Source organism: Balaenoptera physalus, assembly GCF_965194825.1.
Source record: "Balaenoptera physalus genome assembly, chromosome: 3".
NCBI lineage: Eukaryota > Metazoa > Chordata > Mammalia > Artiodactyla > Balaenopteridae > Balaenoptera > Balaenoptera physalus.
Genome location: NC_138890.1, coordinates 12,493,998 through 12,515,268, shown reverse-complemented (window position 1 = coordinate 12,515,268; position 21,271 = coordinate 12,493,998). Strand labels below are relative to the sequence as shown.

Sequence of the window (21,271 nt, the reverse complement as noted above, 5' to 3'; positions counted from 1 at the left end):
AGGGAAAAACAACAAATAACATACAAGGGAACTCCCATAAGGTTAAGAGCTGATTTCTCAGCAGAAACTCTACAAGTCAGAAGGGAGTGGCATGATATATTTAAAGTGATGAAAGGGAAGAACCTACAACCAAGATTACTCTACCCAGCAGTGTTTTTATTCAGATTCGATGGAGAAATCAAAAGCTTTACAGACAAGCAAAAGCTAAGAGAATTCAACACCACCAAACCAGCTCTACAACAAATGCTAAAGGAACTTCGCTAAGTGGGAAACACAAGAGAAGAAAAGGACCTACAAAAACAAACCCATAACAACTAAGAAAATGATAATAAGAACATACATATCGATAATTACCTCAAACATGAATGGATTAAATGCTCCAACCAAAAGACACAAGCTCGCTGAATGGATACAAAAACAAGACCCATATATATGCTGTCTACAAGAGACCTACTTCAGACCTAGGGACACATACAGACTGAAAGTGAGTGGATGGAAAAAGATATTCAATGTAAATGGAAATCAAAAGAAAGCTGGATTAGCAATACTCATATCAGATAAGATAGACTTTAAAATAAAGAATGTCACAAGAGACAAGGAAGGACACTACATAATGATCAAGGGATCAATCCAAGAAGAAGATATAACAATTATAAATATATATGCACCCAACATAGGAGCACCTCAATACATAAGGCAACTGCTAAAAGCTATAAAAGAGGAAATCGACAGTAACACAATAATAGTGGGGGACTTTAACACCTCACACCAATGGACAGATCATCCAAACAGAAAATTAATAAGGAAACACAAGCTTTAAATGACACAATAGACCAGATAGATTTAATTGATATTTATAGGACATTCCACCCAAAAACAGCAGATTACACGTTCTTCTCAAGTGCACACGGAACATTCTCCAGGATAGATCACATCTTGGGTCACAAATCAAGCCTCAGTAAATTTAAGAAAGTTGAAATCATATCAAGCATCTTTTCTGACCACAACGCTATGAGATTAGCAATCAATTACAGGGGAAAAAACGTAAAAAACACAAACACATGGAGGCTAAACAATACGTTACTAAATAACCAAGAGATCACTGAAGAAATCAAAGAGGAAATCAAAAAATACCTAGAGACAAATGACAATGAAATCAAGATGATCCAAAACCTTTGGGATGCAGCAAAAGCAGTTCTAAGAGGGAAGTTTATAGCAATACAAGCCTACCTCAAGAAACAAGAAAAATCTCAAATAAACAATCTAACCTTACACCTAAAGGAACTAGAGAAAGAAGAACAAACAAAACCCAAAGTTAGTAGAAGGAAAGAGATCATAAAGATCAGAGCAGAAATAAATGAAATAGAAACAAAGAAAACAATAGCAAAGATCAATACAACTAAAAGCTGGTTCTTTGAGAAGATAAACAAAATTGATAAACCATTAGCCAGACTCATCAAGAAAAAGAGGGAGAGGACTCAAATCAATAAAGTTAGAAATGAGAAAGGAGAAGTTACAACAGACACTGCAGAAATACAAAGCATCCTAAGAGACTACTACAAGCAACTCTACACCAATAAAATGGACAACCTGGAAGAAATGGACAAATTCTTAGAAAGGTAAAACCTTCCCAGACTGAACCAGGAAGAAACAGAAAATATGAACAGACCAATCACAAGTAATGAAATTGAAACTGGGATTAAAAATCTTCCAACAAACAAAAGTCCAGGACCAGATGGCTTCACAGGTGCATTCTATCAAACATTTAGAGAAGAGCTAACACCCATCCTTCTCAAACTCTTCCAAAAAATTGCAGAGGAAGGAACACTTCCAAACTCATTCTATGAAGCCACCATCACCCTGATACCAAAATCAGACAAAGATACTACAAAAAAAGAAAATCACAGACCAATATCACTGATGAATATAGATGCAAAAATACTCAACAAAATACTAGCAAACAGAATCCAACAACACATTAAAAGGATCATACACCACGATCAAGTGGGATTTATCCCAGGGATGCAAGGATTCTTCAATATATGCAAATCAATCAATGTGATACACCATATTAACAAATTGAAGAATAAAAACCATATGATCATCTCATTAGATGCAGAAAAAGCTTTTGACAAAATTCAACACCCATTTATGATACAAACTCTCCAGAATGTGGGCATAGAGGGAACCTACCTCAACATGATAAAGGCCATATACGACAAACATCAAACATCATTCTCAATGGTGAAGAACTGAAAGCATTTCCTCTAAGATCAGGAACAAGACAAGGATGTCCACTCTCACCACTATTATTCAACATAGTTTTGGAAGTCCTAGCCATGGCAATCAGAGAAGAAAAAGAAATAAAAGGAATACAAATTGGAAAAGAAGAAGTAAAACTGTCACTGTTTGCAAATGACATGATACTATACATAGAGAATCCTAAAGATGCCACCAGAAAACTACTAGAGCTAATCAATGAATTTGGTAAAGTTGCAGGATACAAAATTAATGCACAGAAATCTCTTGCATTCCTATACACTAATGATGAAAAATCTGAAAGAGAAATTAAGGAAACACTCCCATTTACCATTGCAACAAAAAGAATAAAATACCCAGGAATAAACTTACCTAGGGAGACAAAAGACCTGTATGCAGAAAACTACAGGACACTGATGAAAGAAATTAATGATGATACAAACAGATGGAGAGATATACCATGTTCTTGGATTGGAAGAATCAACATTATGAAAATGACTATACTACCGAAAGCAATCTACAGATTCAGTGCAATCCCTATCAAATTACCAATGGCATTTTTTACAGAACTAGAACAAAAAAATATTAAAGTTTGTATGGAGATACAAAAGACCCCAAATAGCCAAAGCAATCTTGAGGGAAAAAAACGGAGCTGGAGGAATCAGACTCCCTGACTTCAGACTATACTACAAAGCTACAGGCATCAAGACAATATGGTACTGGCATAAAAACAGAAATATAGATCAATGGAACAGAATAGAAAGCCCAGAGATAAACCCATGCACCTATGGTCAACTAATCTATGACAAAGGAGGCAAGGGTATACAATGGAGAAAAGACAGTCTCTTCAATAAGTGGTGCTGGGAAAACTGGACAGCTACATGTAAAAGAATGAAATTAGAACACTCCCTAACACCATACACAAAAATAAACTCAAACTGGATTAGAGACCTAAATGTAAGACCGGACACTATAAAACTCTTAGAGGAAAACATAGGAAGAACACTCTTTGACATAAATCATAGCAAGATCTTTTTTGACCCACCTCCTAGAGTAATGGAAATAAAACCAAAAATAAACAAATGGGACATAATGAAACTTAAAAGCTTTTGCACAGCAAAGGAAACTATAAACAAGACGAAAAGACAACCCTTAGAATGGGAGAAAATATTTGCAAACAAATCAACGGACAAAGGATTAATCTCCAGAATATATAAACACCTCATGCAGCTCAATATTAAAAAAACAAACAACCTAATCCAAAAATGGACAGAAGAACTAACTAGACATTTCTCCAAAGAAGACATACAGATGGCCAAGAAGCACATGAAAAGCTGCTCAACATCACTAATTATTAAAGAAATGAAAATCAAAACTACAATGAGGTGTCATGTCACACAGGTTACAATGGGCATCATCAGAACATCTACAAACAACAAATGCTGGAGAGGGTGTGGAGAAAAGGGAACCCTCTTGCACTGTTGTTGGGAATGTAAATTGATACAGCCACTATGGAGAACAGTATGGAGGTTCCTTAAAAAACTAAAAATAGAACTACCATACGATCCAGCAATCCCACTACTGGGCATATACCCAGAGAAAACTATGATTCAAAAGGACACATGCACTCCAATGTTCATCGCAGCACTATATACAATAGCCAGGTCATGGAAGCAACCTAAATGCCCATCAACAGATGAATGGATAAAGAAGATGTGGTACATATATACAATGGGATATTACTCAGCCATAAAAAGGAACAAAACTGGGTCATTTGTAGAGAGTGGATGGATCTAGAGACTGTCATACAGAGTGAAGTAAGTCAGAAAGAGAAACACAAATATAGTATATTAATGCATATATGTGGAACTTAGAAAAATGGTACCTATGAACCGGTTTGCAGGGAAGAAATTGAGACACAGATGTAGAGAACAAACGTATGGACACCAAGGGGGGAAAGTGGCGGGGGTGGGTGGTGGTGGGATGAATTGGGAGATTGGAATTGACATATATACGCTGATATGTATAAGATAGATAACTAATAAGAACCTGCTGTATAAAAAAATAAATAAAGTTCTAAAATCCAAAAAAAAAACTGTTCTAAAAAATAAAGTCTATTAAAAAAGAGAGAGAGAGAGCAAGAGAGACCAATGGGTATCAAACATATTGAGGGAATGTAATTCACATTAAGAGATTAAAGGTGAAAAAGTTATATAGTTGTCCCAACCGATGTAGGTAATGCATTTGCTAAAATTCACCACCTGTTCATGATAAAGAAAAACATCTTAACATGCTGGAAATAGAAGTGGACCTCCTTAACTTCATTTTCTATTAAAAACCTATAGCAGATATCATATTTAATGGTGAATGTTGAAATGTTTTCTTCAAGGTTGCAAACAAGGCAAGGATGCCTTTTACCATGGTGTCTGAGATGGTACTGAAGTCCCTGGCATGTGTGGTAGGGTAGGAAAAAGAAATGAAAGGCCAAAGGACTGGAAAGGAAGAAATGAAAGTGTCTTTGCCTATGACACCTTTGTATACAATGAAGACCCCAAAGAATCTGAAGATCTATTTACTGGATTCATGAAAGGTGAAGAAAGCTTGTTAGATGCTAGAATCAACTGCATTTTATTTTTATTTATTAATTTATTTTAAAAATTTATTTATTTATTTACTTACTTACTTATGGCCGCGTTGGGTCTTCGTTGCCGCGTGCTGGCTTCCCTAGTTGCGGCAAGCTGGGGCTACTCTTCGTTGCGGTGTGCGGACTTCTCATTGAGGTGACTCCTCTTGTTGTGGAGCACGGACTCTAGGCGCGTGGGCTTCAGTAGTTGTGGCACATGGGCTCAGTAGTTGTGGCACATGGGCTTAGTTGCTCCACGACATGTGGGATCTTCCTGGACCAGGGCTCGAACCCGTGTCCCCTGAATTGGCAGGCGGATTCTTAACTACTGTGCCACGGGGAGGTCCCACAATTGCATTTTAAACTCCTGTTTTTTTAACAGGTAAAAAAAAAAAGTAATTTAGGCCATTTACTCATATCGTCAAATACACAAAGCATCTGGAAAGAAATCTAAAAAACAAAGATGTGCAAGGTTTATGGAGAAAGTTGTCAGCTTTATTGAAAGATAGATAAATGGAAAGACTCATTGTATTCATGCTTTGGAAGAGTCAATATCAGAAAAGATGCTGATTCTCCCCCTATTTGGTTTGTAGATTCAATGCAATTCCAATCAAAGTCCCTACTAGGTTTCTCCATGGAACCCAACAAGCTGAGGAAAAAAAGTGAAGAATAAACCAGATGCTCCTGAAAATGGGGGACTGGCATTTTTAGCAGATATCAAAGACTAGTATAAAGTTTTATAACAGGGATAGATGGTCCCAGGACAGAAGAGAGAGCCAGAACGGACCCCGGGTGGGGCAGACATCCTGAAGCACTGCATACACTCTGATTGACCTGTGTCCACTATTAAGTCCACACGTGCACACAAAGTTGCTTTGTGGCAGTTTCATCAAAGAGCGTTGGGATGATTGATTACCCACATGGAAAAAAAATATACAATTGGACTTCATCTCACTCCACACTCCCAAATCAGTTCCAAGAGAGGTCAAGGCTCAACTGTAAATGACAGAACTCAAAAAATGTAGAAGATGCTATGAGAATATCTTTATGATTCCAGGGCAGGAAAGAATTCTTTAAACAAGACACAGTGTGCATTCATCACAAGGAAAAAAACCCCTGTAACTATGTATGGCAATGGACGTTAACTAGACTCACTGTGGTGAGCATTTCAAAACGTACACAAATGTCAAATCATTATGTTGTACACCTGAAACTAATATAATCTTGCATGTCAATTATGCTTCAAAAAAAGAAGTGTGTGCAAAGGAAAATATTGATCAAGTTGAAGAATTTAAAATTAAATCCATAGAGACAGAAAGCAGATTAGTGGTTGCCAGGGGCTGGGGGATGGGGATGGGGAGTGACTGCTAATTGGGATGGGGTTTCCTTTCCAGGTGACGGAAATGTTTTAGTACTAGATAAAAGTGGTGGTTGCACAGCGTTGTGAATATACTAAATGCCACTGAATTGTACACTTTAAAATATATAAATGGTGGGACTTCCCTGGTGGCCCAGTGGTTAAGAATCTGCCTGCCGATGCAGGGGACACGGGTTCGAGCCGTGGTCCAGGAAGATCCCACATGCCACAGAGCAACTAAGCCTGTGCGCCACAACTACTGAGCCTGCGCTCTAGAGCCTGTGCTCCGCCACAAGAGAAGACACCACAATGAGAAGTCCGCGCACCGCAACGAAGAGAAGCCCTGTTTGCCACAACTAGAGAAAGCCCGCGTGCAGCAACGAAGACCCAATGCAGCTAAAAATAAATAAATACATACATAAAATTAAAAAAAAATATATATATATATATAAATGGTAAATTTTGTTATGTGTATCTATATATATATATTTTTTGGCTGAGCCATACGGGATCTTAGCTCCCCAACCAGGGATTGAACCTGTGTTCCCTGCACTGGGAGCACGAAGTCTTAACCACTGGACTGCCAGGGAAGTCCCTGTTATGTGTATTTTACAGCAATAAGAAAAAGGAATTTAAAATTAAGAGCTTCCGGGACTTCCCTGGTGGTGCAGTGGTTAAGAATCTGCCTGCCAATGCAGGAGACTGGGTTTGAGCCCTGGTCCGGGAAGATCCCACATGCCATGGAGCAACTAAGCCAGTGAGCCACAACTCCTGAGCCTGCGCTCTAGTGGCCGCGAGCCACAACTACTGAAGCCCGCGTGCCTAGAGCCCATGCTCCGCAACAAGAGAAGCCACCGTAATGAGAAGCCCGCACACTGCAACGAAGACCCAACGCAGCCAAAAATAAATAAATAAATATAATTTTTTTTAAAAATTAAGAGCTTCCTAGAAACTTCGCTCAGGAGATGAATTCCCTCCCTATGAGCATGGGCTGGGCTTAGTGATTTGCTTACTAACAACAGAGCAGGGAAAGGGAAAAATCATAACTTGATGGTGGATAAACTTGGCAGACAACACCTTACCCAGGTAATCAAAATTAACATCCTCTGTGATGTCATGTGGACATCAGGGACCTCTGGTATGATGTGACAAGGAGGGAACCCCACTTCTGTGATCTTCCCCCCAAACTCCATAATGAGAAAACATTAAATGAACACAGTCAAGGGACTTTCTACAAAACATCTGACCAGCACTCTTCAAAGGTATCAAAGTCATGAAAAATAAGGAAAGACTAAGAAACTCAGAGAGGAGGAGACCAAGGAGATAAGATGACTAAATGCAATTTAGGATCCTGGATTGGATCCTAGGCTAGAAAGAGAACATTAGTGGAAGAACAAGTGAAATATAAAGTCTGCAATTTAGTTAATAACAAGTGCCAATGTTAATGGCACTTATTTTGACCTATGTACCGTGTAACCATATGTAAGATGTTAACATTAGGGAACACTGGGTGAAGGATATACAGGAATGCTCTGTGCCTTTTATAGCTCTGTGCCTTTGCAACTTTTTTTGTCCATCTAAAATTTTTCCAAAATAAAAAAGTTATTTTAAAAATTAAGAGTTTTGCAAAGCAGAAATAGAGTCACAGATGTAGAAAACAAACTTATGGTTACCATGGGGGGAAGGGGGGTGGGATGAATTGGGAGATTGGGATTGAAATATATACACTACTATATATAAAATAGATAGCTAATGAGAACCTACTGTATAGCACAGGGAACTCTACTCAATGCTCTGCGGTGACCTAAATGGGAAGGAAATCTAAAAAAGAGTGGATATGTGTATATGTATAACTGATTCCCTTTGCTGTACAGCAGAAACTGACACAACATTGTAAAACAACTATACTCCAATTAAAAAAATAAAATAAGATAAAAATTAAGAGCTTCTGATCAGAAAATGATACCATGAATAGAATGAAAACAAGCCACAAAATTGGAGATTTTTACAACACGTGAAATTAACAAAGGATTTATATCTATATATGGATAAAGAACTATAAATCAATAGGAAAACACAGTCACATTAAAAAAAAATAGATAAAAGACTTCAACAGGCATTTCACCCTAAGAAGAAACCAAAAAATCACATAGTGTTCCACCTCATGAGCAATCAGGAAGCTAATCAAAACCAAAATGAGGCACACTTCACCCTCTTATTTTGGAACAATTCAAACACCCAGACAATTCAAACTGTTGGCAAGGATGTGGAGCAGCTGAAAGCTTATATGGTGCTGATGCGATGTAAATTGCTGGGGCCACGTCAAAAACAAGTTGAATGTTATTTCATGAAGCTGAGCATATAGGTGCCTTATGATCCAGCCATCACTACTCGTGTGCACCAGCCTACCTTTCTGAGAATGGTTATAAAAGCTTTGTTTGTGATAATCCCAGAGTGGAAACAATCTTAAAGTCCACCAACTGGGGCCTCCCTGGTGGCTCAGTGGTTAAGAATCCGCCTGCCAATGCGGGGGACATGGGTTCGAGCCCTGGTCAGGGAAGATCCCACATGCCACGAAGCAACTAAGCCTGTGCGCCACAACTACTGAGCCCACGTGCCACAACTACTGAAGCCCGTGCGCCTAGAGCCCATGCTCCGCAACAAGAGAAGCCACCACAATGAGAAGCCCGTGCACTGCAACGAAGAGAAGCCCCCATTCGCTGCAACTATAGAAAGCCCGCATGTGGCAATGAAGACCCAATGCAGCCAAAAATAAATAAATAAAATAAATTAATTAAAAAAAAAAGTCCACCAACTGGAAAATAGATAATCAAAGATGTACTAATTCAAAGGAACACTATACAGCAGTGAAAAATGCATGCATCACAGCTAACCACAAGAAACTCAGATGAATAGCAGTAAAATCATGATGTGCAAAAAAACCAAGTTATAACAATGTGAATGTTTTATTTTAGTTATGGACAGTTCAAGAACACACAAAACTAAACCCTGTATTGTTTGCTGATAAATATGTGGTAAAACTCTAAGGAAAAGTAGGGGAATGAAAAACAAAATTAAACATAGTTCTTCCTTCAGAGGGAAGGGGACAGTGGCCTATGGGGGTCTACCATTATGATGGTATTGTTCTTTATTCAAGCCTGTCATTGCTGCTTCTTACTCCTTACCTATGGTTAATCAACATGTAATAAAAATTTTAAAAGCAATGAGAATCTCAACAATGGTTAACATTATACATTACCATTCCAAGTGTTTCCAGGTGTTAACTTATATAATAACTCCTGCAACTCTGTGAGGTAGGTCCTGTTATCTCTGTTTTACAGGCAGGGAAACAGGCAGAGTGGACACATGACTTGCCCAAGGTCATGCCAGTGATTAGAGGCAGAGTTGGGTTTTGAACACAGGCCTCCCTTGTGACTAACTCCATATACATCTTGTGTTTATGAATCTCCGTCATGTGTGCTGGGGGCTGGGGACTCTGTGGGCCTCAGCCTCTGGGACTGTTCTAGGTACTGGAGATACACAATGAACAGGTTTGTGTATTAGGTGTGTTAGGGCACCGGCTCACACGGAACTGTCTGGTTAGATGTGTGGGGAGGGGTGGTGAGCAGAGCTGTGTTGGGGTCAGGGTCCAACCAGAGGAAGAGTCGGGGTCTGGGGGAGTCTAGAAATGTGGAGTAAGGGCTCAGTTTGGGGGAATTAGGTAAGGCTTTCTGGAGAAGAGTATATTCAAACTGGGCATTGATGGATGAATAGGAGTTTGCCAGCTACACAAAGGAGTGAAGGGTGGAATCCAGTCCGAGTGTGTGCCAAGATCCACAGGCTGAGAGAAACAGGGACACAGAGAGAGACCTAAACAGGACGTGGCAGAGACACAGAGAGATCGAACAGAGAGAGGCTCAGAGGGAGACACATGACCGAGAGACACGGCGAGACAAAGAGTCAGGGGAATAGAGAGACAGAGAAACAGAGGCAAAGAGAACCAGACATAGAGACAGAGGAATAGAGATACTCAGGGAGAGCAGAGAGACAGCAAACGACTCAAGATTGAGAGCTAAAGGAGAGACGAAAACACGCAGAACCAGAAGGGAACCTGCGTGATGGCCGCCCTCAGCTCCCACCCCGCTCCGGCCCTTTAAACCCCACCCCCACCCCCGAGCTTGCAGCACCCGCGCCCCATCAGGCTCCGCCCGCCAGCCCCGCATCAGCACCACGTCAGGAGCTGTCCGCGCCCCCGGTGCTGAACCAAGATGGCAGGCGGCGGAGGCCGGGCCCCGGCGTGAGCGGAGCGCGGGCTGCAGCCCCCGCCATGCCCCAACCCAGCGGCAGCTAAGCCCGACCTGACAGAGCCGGCCCGCCGGCGACTCTGGAGACATGTCTCTACTTTGCGTTGGAGGTAGGAGGCGAGGCTGCAGGGCGGGGAACCGATGTGGACCAGGGCTGGGCTCGGGGTCCGTGTGGATGCGGCTGGGCTCCTGAGGGGGTGACCCGAGTACACGCGGCTGGGTTTTGAGGGGGTAGCCCTTGCAGACGCGTCAGGGCGCCTGAGAGGGTGATCAGTGTAGATGCAGCTGGGCTCTCAGGGGGTCCTGGTTGCCGCTACCGGGGTCGTGTGGACACGGCTGAACGCGGAGGCCCGTGTGGACGCGGGCAGGGGTCTGGGGCTCCATCTGGAAACGGTCTAGACTGGGTCGTCTGTGTAGAACAGGTTATTAGCGGGTTCGTGTGGAAGGAGCCGGGCTGGGTAGTTCGAATGAATCTTGCAGGGTACTTGGAAGGAGTCTTGTGCTGTGGGCTGGGCTGTGGGCAGGGCTCGGGATTCGGAGAGGGGTGCAGGGGGAGCGGTCGCCAAGCCCTGAGCGTGCAAGATTTGGGTAGAGGGGCTTGGCCATTAGGACTACCATGAGCTCTAGGTATCCCTCACCCTGGGAGTGGAGAGGACTGGGGTGGGGGAGACCCCTTCCAGCATTATGAGAGGGCTGTGACTGGGGGGTCTGGGGGCACTTTTCCGGTTACCTCTTTGCCGTCTCTAGTGGAGGCTGGGGCGGTCGCCCGAGGGCCTCCCCCTCCCCGCCCTCTCTGGCCCCTCCGCACGCAAATCCGGCCTTCTCCGCAGGGAGCCGACCCTTTGGAAGTGCAGTACCACCTGCACCCCTCACGACCCATCCTCACCTCACCCACTTTGCGCTGGAGGGAGGAAAGGAGAGGTGGGGTGGAGCTATTTTGGGGCCGGAACGCCATCTGCATCGAGGCCCACGCCCAGGCCCACGCTCTGCGTTGGGGTGGGTGGAGGGAAAGAGACTCGGGAGGGGCAGGACTGCGCCCCCCTCACCCCTGAGGCAGGGTGGCGGAGAAGCCAGCCCACCTGGACCAAGGCGTCTGGGGCAATTCTGAGCTCTCAGCAGGGGCCTTGGCGGTAGGGGTGGTGGTGAAGCAGGGCTCGAGGCTAATAGACGTCTCAACCTCGGGTTTTAAGGGGGTCCACCCCCTTCGCCTCTACTCCCTTCAAGAAGGCTGGGGTGGGAGAAGGGGTGTATCCGCCAAGCCTGAGATGGCAGGCTTAGGGAGACCTTAGGCAGCCGGGAGTGTGCTGTGTGTGTGTGTGTGTGTGTGTGTGTGTGTGTGTGTGTGTGAAAGAGAAAGAGAGAGAGAAATTGGGAGAGAGAGAGAGAGAAAGAGAGAGAGAGAGGGAGAGAGATATGGACCCCAGCCTCCTCCTGGACCCGGGGGGGCAGGCCCAGGAGCCGGGAACCTCCCCCACTGCCCCTCCCCCTCCCCCCTCCTCCTGTGCCTCTCCATTCACAAACCCAGCCCCGCCCGCCCGCTCCCCGCCGCGGCGGCTTCCCGTGTGCTGCTCGCGCGGGGCTGGGCCGGCGTGGACGCGGGTGTTCTTAAAGGGACAGGGGCCTCCTTTCCTTGAGCTCGTTCCCAACGGTCGGGGCTGATGGTGGGAGAAGGGCCAGTAAGATCAAAAGTCAACTCATTCAGCCCCTAGCCTAGGGAACTAGGGGAGTCGGGAGGTGGAGTGGACCCCCATGAACCCCTCACAGACTAGGCCCAAGGGGAGGGGGAGGTGAACGTCCAAACCCCCTCCTGGCCCCTCCCCATCCTCTGAGCTGCCTAACACTTGGGAGGGGATAGCACTGGAGGAGGGGTATGTGGGTTGCTGCTGACTCCTCCAAGCTTGCTCTCCTCTGCCCCTCACCCCCGTCTTCGGAGCTGGGCTTCTCTAGAATCTCACCCTTAACTCTGATGCACACTGGAGTCTTGGCTGCAGGGGTGGTGTGAAGCGGAGGCAGTAAGAGGGGTGAGGCTTCCTAAATCGGAGGCCTAGGGGAAGAACAGTGTTGGATGATTCTGTGGAACTCCTTATAGGGATTTTGTGGAACTTATAAGGAGTCACCAGCTGAGTAGAGGGGCGTCGCTGGGAGGAGCAAGGCTTGGGATGAGGTGGGAGGTAGAGCCCTGAGGTGTAAAGGGAGCAGTGGATGCTGGGAGAGGCTGGGTGGGGGGAAACTGGGAGAAGTGGGGAGAGGGAAGTGCTGAGAAGGGTGGGGGAGATGCCCAGAGTGGGAGACCTTGAGGGCTGAGGGGGAAGGAAGAGGGAGCAAGGCAACTAGGCTGAGAGGGCTTTTCTTGGATCTGAGTTCATCCTCAGAGTTGAGGAAATAACCTGCCCCCGAACCAGGGGCCCACCCATGATTGCCCACATCTGCGTACACTTGGACTGGTACATTCAAACCCAGACTTCCCTTGTGTGGACAGAAATGCTCAGAATTCACCAAGTCTCTATGAAGACCACGTGCCTGTGACTGCACATTCATGGACACATGTACAGGTTCACATGCCCATTTGAACACACACACATACATATATACTGGACACAGTCACTCTACGCCATAGGCATTGTTCCCACAATACAGGCATGTGTGTCTGCACACATGCACACACATGGATATGTGCGATTAATGTTCACAATAGCCATGTCGCCTAAAGATCTACCCATGCCTTACCCCTCAGGCATGTATATATATATATATATATATATATATACCTGTTAGGGCCCCAAATCCCAAGAAACACATGTGTACACATGATCAAATGCCAAGGCCATATATGTACACACATGATAACACTTGCCTGGACACTCAAAGCAGTCACTTTGAATAGGTGAATAATGATGCACACATGAGTGTGTACATGTATGCAAGTAAACAAAAATACACAGGCTATACAACTGCATATCACACACCCCAACATGTGTTTCTACCTAACATATCACTCAAAAACCTGCACGTACCTAAACTCACACAAACCGGCCTGTCCCACATACAGTCACACCCCACTCCCCAGCACATACGTGCAGACCCTCACTTGCACTCAGATGGTGCACATGAGTACATGTCCCTCTACACATGCACACATACACCCATATACACTCACTTGCCTGCCCTGGTAACACGAGCAAATACACATTCACGAACACACAAATGCAAGTTCTTGTGTGCATATCCTGCACTAACACATGGGAGACCACCCTGTACAGATCTGGCCTCTGCCCCCTCTCATTTCTTTATCTATGTGGAGCCCCATTGCCCCCCCGCCACCTTAATCCACTTGCTAAGTCTTGGCAGAATTCTGAGGCTGCTAACAGCAAGTGGCACCTTGTTCCTTTGTGAATTCATTCATATATTTACTCAGCAAGCATTGAGCACCCACTATATGTCAGGCACTGTTCCTGGCTCTGGGGACCCAGCCTTACTCCTGGCCTCATGCTGGTGGGGTCAGAGTGGGAGAGATGCGGAAAGGCTGTGGAAGATGGGAAGGAGCGTTTCTATGGCTCTTTCCCTCTGGGAAGCCTACCCTGTTCCCATCATCACCATTTGCCTGAGTCTCAGAAGATGAGGGGGAACAGAGCAGAAGGGAGCCCATGCTCTAAGTGGAGGGCACAGCACGCGCAAAAGCGTGGTGGCAGGGATTTGGTTCTAGACTTTCCTATGTGCATCACGACATTTTGCCAGGCCACTCAATGTTTAAAATGTTCCATAAATATTTGATGACTGAATATTGCATATAAATTAGCAAATGCGTTTGAGAGTGAGTTTACCGCACAACTAATAATAATATCTACAACAAGCCCCATCTATCCAGCATTCTATAGGCACACCGTTGAGGACTTTTATGCCCATTGCCCTCTTTAATCCTCAGAGCAATCCATTTTAGAGATGAGGAAAACCGAGGCTCTGGGAAGTTCAACAACTCGCCTGGTGCCACAGAGCCAGAGGTGTAGCTGCCTGACTCCACAGCCTACTGGGAGTGAGAAGTGAAGGTCGAGCCTCCCCTCAGCCCCCAGAACCTGGAGACACCTAAGTCCCTACCATGGGGTGAGAATCTGTCCTGGGATCACCTTTTCCCTTCATCCACTAAGCAAACAGACATATCATGATCTCCCCATTCATCATTGCTTTTCCCCTGCCCCTCTCCCAGGAAGCCTTCACAAATCCCTCTGTCTCTTACTGCCCTGTTTCTGATACCACACAGCCAGGGGGGCCTGCATCTGATCTTTGCTCTCAACAACCTCATAGGATGCCTCCGGTGTTGGCTCTGATTCATCTTCAGGGCTGCAGTCTTAGCCACCTCCCTATCTTGCACCTCACTTGCCTCCCACACACAATGAGCTTCCTCTGTGAGGTGTGAACCAGGACATCCTGAGTCCAGGAGGCCTGGGTTTGAATCCCTAAATCCACTACTTCCGGGAAAGTCCCATATCTTCTTCATTCCTCAGTGTGTCCATCTGTAGAATGGGCACACTAATAGTGCCCGCTGCCTAGGTTTGCTGGAACTCTCCAGTCATATGTGGCACGCAGAGAACTTGGCATGATGCCTGGCTTGTGCAAAGGGTCAATAAGTGTGAGCCAAAGACAGGAAAAATCTGTGATGGTGTTTTTATTAATGGGGACTAAAAGCTTTCTGGAAAGAGGTCCGTGAGTGTAGGACATTTCCTGAGAGCTCACTGCGTTCTCAGGCCTGAGGAGGGCTCAGTAATACATAGGGGGCAAAAGAGATGCCAATTCTTTGGAGGTAAGTGGGCAGGGATGAAAAGTTCAGCACCGTGGACAGTTCAGGGAGGAGACGCTGAGTTCAGCACATTGGACAGCGTCCGCTCCGCGGGACCAGGTCTTAGCGTAGGGCTGCTGGAGGAGGCAATGACGTCATTCCTTCAGTGAACACTATTTAATGGGCACCTACTATATGCCAGGTCTAGTTCTAAGTGGTACCTGGTAAACAACACAGACAGACTATCTGTCAAGTTTCTTGGTGTGTTTTACATCTAAGGCTTCAGTCTGGCTCTGGCTTACTTCTGTCCATGGAGGATGAGAGTCCTCATTTATTCTCTCCCAGATGCAAAGCCAGAGAGACCAGTGTCCTTATCCCAAAGCCCTTGTCTGCTGTCGACATCACATATTAAATACCAAACATCCTAGAATCTATTTCTGAATTCTCTATGCTTTCCTTCCACCACTTGTAGTGTCTTCTGACACCTGATAAGCATGTCCTGTGGGTGGGCTTTCAGCCGCTTCCCCTGATGGCTGGAGTTCTCTATTCCCCCCATTCCCACTCCCAGGGCTGGCAGGTTATGGGCCAGATGCCCCAAGGACTGGAGTCTACCTCAATTAGAATCCAGGGTCGTCCAGGCCAGGGGCACACTTCGAACTCAACCAAATCATAAAAATAGTAATGATACTAGTAATGGTAATGATAATAATAGTAGTAATAACAGTATGATAATGCTGATGCTAATAATAATGAAGAAGAAAGGGGAGAGGGAGGAAGAGGAAGGAAGAAGAAGGGAAGAGCAAGGGGAGAAGAAAGTGAGACCAACTAGGCTTGCCTTGCCCCATTTCCCAGATACAGAAACTGAAGCCCAGAGCCTGGCAGCGCCAATGAGCTCCTGCTCCCACTGCCACCGATTCTGCCCTGGGCCACAACCGCCTGTGCGACCACATTAATCAGTCAGCGCTGATGGGGGCGGGGGGTGGGCGGGGACCGGGGAGACCGCGCGGTCTGCTGACCTGGCGTGACGCGGTATCTCCTGCCCGCCCGTCAGTGGGCACCTCCCCCACTCAGCACTCCCCGCGGTCGCGTCGCTCACGCCCTCCGCGCCCACGTTATAAATAGCTTCGTGCTTGTGACCAGGAGCTCGTGAAGGAGGGGCGGCGCTTCCGCCCTGGTGACCCCGATACCGCAGGCAAGAGGAAGGCAACGGGCAGGGGGAAGGCAGCGGGGCGGAGATGTGATGACGATGACGGTGGTGAAGGCGACAATGACTCGGGTTCCGCTTGCTGATGGGGAAGAGAGAGGCAGAGAGAGACTCGGCTCTTTCTCTGAGCCCCATCCGACCCCCACCGCCCCGAGCCCCTACCTCCAAGCCCTCTTATCCCCTGAGCCCCTTCCCTGAGGCCACCCACCTTCCGTTCCCCTCTCCCTTCCTGAGTCCCCTCCCCCGTCATGAGCCTCCTCCAGCTCTCCGAGCCGCCTTCCCTTAGTCCCCTACCCTCCTCCTCCTCATCCCACACCCTATTCCCCGCCATGAGCTTCCTGCCCTGAGGCCCCTTCCCTGACTCCCCATTCTTCTCTGCGCCCCGTCTCCCACCCTGAGTCTGCCCCTCCTCTCTCTGAGTCCCCAGTGATGAACATATATTGATGTCCTCACCCTGAACTTTCTGAAGGGGCCCGGGGGCTCACTGTTAGAGCCAGAGCTCTCCGGCAATCTCCCACTGCTTGTGGACCCCAACTGAGCCCATTACCCTCTGGCCCAGAGAGACTTAGGGAGGAGGAAAGGGGGAGAGATAAGGGACTGGGAACAAGAAAGACAGAGACAGAGGGAGGAAGGGAAGAAGAGAGACAGAAAGACATGACAAGGGGATGACAGGGGTGGAGAGAAACAGAATCGGAAGGAAGGAGACAGGGAGAGACCGCCTCCCTAGAGGAGAGGATGGAGGACAGACCTTGGACAACTGGCTTCCCCTCTGAGCTCTGCCCTTGGTCTGTAAAAAAGGGACACAGAGAGGGAGTTGCAGAGTGGGGCACAGGTTCGGTCATACCCCAGTGAGTCCCTCAGATCTCCCAGGGCCTGGCACCTACCTCCCCTCTGGTTCCCACCCCCAGCTTTTCTCTCCCAATCCTGCCTCTCCTCTCTGCAACATCTGCCCTGCCTGCCCTCCCTAATGAAAATCTGTGTGTCTCTCTGTGTCTCTGACTATCATGTCTTATCTCCCCTCACTTCTTCCTCCCTCCTTTTCCTTTCTCTCCTCATGTTGGTCCCTCCGTGTATGTGGCTTTCTGAGCCTCTGTGTCTCTCCCATCATTCTCCCTCCCCGCCCTCCCCCTGCACCCTCCTCCCCCTTCACAGAGTCATCAGGTTTGCAAGCTGGAGGTCCCCCAGGAGGGAGGCCTGGAGCTACTGCTGGACACAGTCCTAAGTGCCCCTGAGCCTCACTCAGTCCCAGAGATGAGGGGCTGGGTGGCTGAGCTCTCTGTGGTCTGGGTGGGGCTGAGGCTATGAGAGGGGGCATGTGGGACAGGGGTAGGGACCCTCTCCCGCAAGAGAGGGACTTTTGCATGTGCAGTCACGTGCCTTGAGTGGGAAGGTGGGGAAGACAGGACTCGATGACTGATTTTGGATGTGGGGGAAAGAGAAAGAGAGAGACAGAAATGGAAGCCCAGAGAGGGAGGTTCACTTGCCCAGGGTCACACAGCACCATAATCTGAACCCAGCCCCACCTGACTCCATGCTGAACAAGGGCTCACCTTTCCCGATGACCAGTCAAGGGCTCTATCTGCGTTCTACCTCCCAAACCCAAACCCAGGTATGGTGGGCATAATGCCCAACCCATTTGCATTTAAAATCTGGGTCTTGGGGTGGTGGTGGTGTTGGCATAGGAAGGCACTCATTCCCTCTTCTGCTCTGCAACTCTGGGGAGCTCACTCAGTGTTTCTGGGTATCAATCCCCACCCCCAACCTCATCCTCCCCACAGTCTGTCTGCAACAGGAACAAATAGTATTTACTGACAAGTGTTTAGAACCACTCTACTTCCCCCACACTTGATGAGAGTTCTCTCTTCACTGGCTCCATTCAGGTGCTTTTTAGAGGAAGAAATTCAAGTGATGAGGACAGAGAAATGAATCCCATATGGGAGGCTGGATCCCAGATAGGAGGCTGTGGCACTTGCCCAGAAAAAGGCTGAACTTGACTCTCAAAAAAACAGAAGAAAGAATAGAAACGCAATTCTGATTCTAGGAATTTATCCTTCAACTTACTAGCACACCCTCTTTCAGACATACTGAGAAAAAGAAAGGTTCTGCAGGGGTGTAGAATGCTACCATTTGTGTAGGAAATAAAATAATGCACATGTGCACATGATTGCTGATGCATCTCTAGTACCACAAGGAATTGGTACTGTTGATTGCATTCAGGAGGGAGAGTGAGAGCTGGAGTAGAAAAAGCCTATCTTCATTGTATGATCTTTCAGTTGCTCTGGATTTTGTAAAATGTGGGTGTATTGCCTACTCAGACAAAAATATTCATTTGAAAATGTTAAAGGGAGAAGAAATATAGAAATCAAGAGAGAGGTCTCAGTTTGGGAGCAGGTTTCAGGTGCGAGTAGAGAGTAATGGTAGAGAAATGCATTGGGGGCAGATGCAGAGTTTGAGAGGTAATGAAAATGAAAGTTTAATGTCCTGTGAGAAAATCTAGTAAAGAGTGGAATTGCTTTGAATCACTTGGGGTTGTGGGGTTATGTGAATTATGAAGAGACTGGACCACGTGGAACCCTGAGGTATATTTGGGTTTCACCTTTCACGGGCAAGTTGGGCTGGACAAGCTCTAACAACCTACTGGCCAGGACTGGGATATCTCTACGTGCACTATGGAGTCAGCTCTCTGGGTTGTTTTTTCCCACCTTGCCCAGTCCCCTTTGAATATGGGACTCTAAACCCTGGAAGCATTCAGTAGGACAGGCTGAGCTGGACAATTCGCGGAGAATTCTCACTGGTCTAACAGGGGGATGGGAATCATTGGAGATTGTTTTCTCCTTTCTCCCCTACCTCCTCCTCCCCAACTCCCCTCCTCCTTCTGAAGCAATCCTGGAGGACTTCCTGTAAGAAGCCTCTCCTGCCATCTGCCCAGCTCCTTCTTTTGAATCTTGTTCAATTTTGGTGAAGTCACAACTGGAGGGAGGGAGCTCTAGGGGAGTTTGATGGGGAGGAGGGTGGGACATGGACTGCTCCCAAGTTCCAAACTTCCTTCCACCCCAGGTCTGCCTGTGCTCATCTGTCTGATGGCTTCTCTCTCTCTCCCTCTCATCCCTGCCTCCCTCCTCTCCCTATTTCTCTTCCTCTCATTGTCTCTGCCTCTGTCTCTGATTTTGCCTCTGTCTTTATCTTGTTTTTTTTTTGTTGTTGTTGTTTTGTTTTGTTTTGTTTTGTTTTTTAAATCTGTTCGGTCTCTTTACTGGCCTCTTTTGCTCTCTATTTTTTGCCTCTCTTCTCTCTGTCTCTTTCTTTCTGTATCTCTCTCCTCTCTCATTATGTCTCTATTTTCATGTGTCTCTCTGTGTCTCTTTCTCTCCTCCCCAACTCTCTCCCTGTCTCCCTTCCCTCTCTCTGTCTCTCTCCACAGTCAAAAAAGCCAAGTTTGATGGTGCCCAAGGTAAGTGGCCTCTGTTCCTGTCCTCTCCTGTGTTGTCTGTCTGCCTGTCCATCTCTTGGAGAGACAGGAGAGGGGGTCTGAGCCAGTGACGGGGAACTTGGGCTCTATGTCTGCTGAGCATCACAGAGAGTGTCAGACTTGATCTAGGGTTCCAGCAGTCTTCCCAGCCATCCCCTGAAGACTCCAGTGGGAGTGGGGCTCACCCTGAGCCAATGGTGCTTCCCAGGATCCTAAGAGATAGGGTGGGGACACTTAGATTAGGCTGCAGGTGAGAAAAGTGAGGTTCAGAGAGGCAAAGGAAGTTTCCTATGTCCAAGGATATTGTACGTAGTCGTTTCTAAGCATCAGGATTAGGTATCCCCAAATTCCGCATCTCCCTGCACCAAGGCCCCTCCCTTGTGCTCTGAGGGGCTGAGGGTGGGGCTCTGGGGGCCTGGCCTGGGAGTGGAGGCACAGAAGCACCTCAGGGTGTTGGACCTGGGATGGGCCCAAGAACTCACAGCCCCTGGGGGATCATAGGGGTGTTATCGAGAGCTTGGGAAGGGGCATGGGGGAGTCCCTGAGCCCTTGCACTGACCTCTGCTCTCACCGCCACAGAGAAATTCAACACATATGTGACCCTGAAGGTGCAGAATGTCAAGAGCACGACCATTGCCGTACGGGGCAGCCAGCCCAGCTGGGAGCAGGATTTCATGTTGTGAGTCTGCAGCGACTGGACCTGAATGGCCACACCCCCTGGCACAGCCGGGCACTTTGCTGGTCCTGCAGGGCACAGCCGGACACCCGGGTGTCGTCTGGGACTCCCTTCGCTCTTCCTTCAGCCCTATGTCCAGCCATCAGCTTTGCCTCCAAAGCACTTCCCGAATCCAATCACTTCCCTTTGTCTCCGAGGCCACCAGCCAAGTCCCCTCTGCCCGCCAGCCTCCACCCTGGCCTCCTGCTGCCATCCACCTCCTGCAATCTGTTCTCTTCCAGGCAGCAAGGGGGATATTTTTAAAATTGCAAGTCACATCCGGTCACTCTCCAAACTTGCCTGGGGCTTGTGGCTCATCAACCTAAGAACAAAGCCCATATTCGTCCCTGCAACCCCCCAAGGCCCGGCCCCTGTGACCTCACACCAGTATCTTGCTTCATCTCTCCTGCCTCACCTGCCCCAGATACACCCACCTCTGCACTGTTCCTCCAACATGTCCAGCTTGTTCCTGCTCCAGGACCTTTGCTTTTGTTCTTCTTTCCCCGTCTCTCCCCATCCCAGCTGACTCCTTCTGTCCTTTGGGTCTCAGCTGTGTCACCTCCTCAGGG

At 47.1% G+C, this 21,271-nt stretch overlaps 1 protein-coding gene across 1 annotated transcript in view; it reads left to right on the top strand.

Annotated features, from left to right (window-relative positions):
- Positions 1-10,437: 10,437 nt before the first annotated feature.
- Positions 10,438-21,271, top strand: part of UNC13A (unc-13 homolog A) — a 66,978-nt gene continuing 56,144 nt past the window's right edge. Inside the window, exons 1-3 of the mRNA XM_082453407.1 lie at positions 10,438-10,653; positions 19,940-19,969; positions 20,567-20,666. Of these exons, the coding sequence (XP_082309533.1) occupies positions 10,632-10,653; positions 19,940-19,969; positions 20,567-20,666 (152 nt within the window). The 5' untranslated portion in view covers positions 10,438-10,631. The remainder of the gene's footprint in view (positions 10,654-19,939; positions 19,970-20,566; positions 20,667-21,271) is intronic.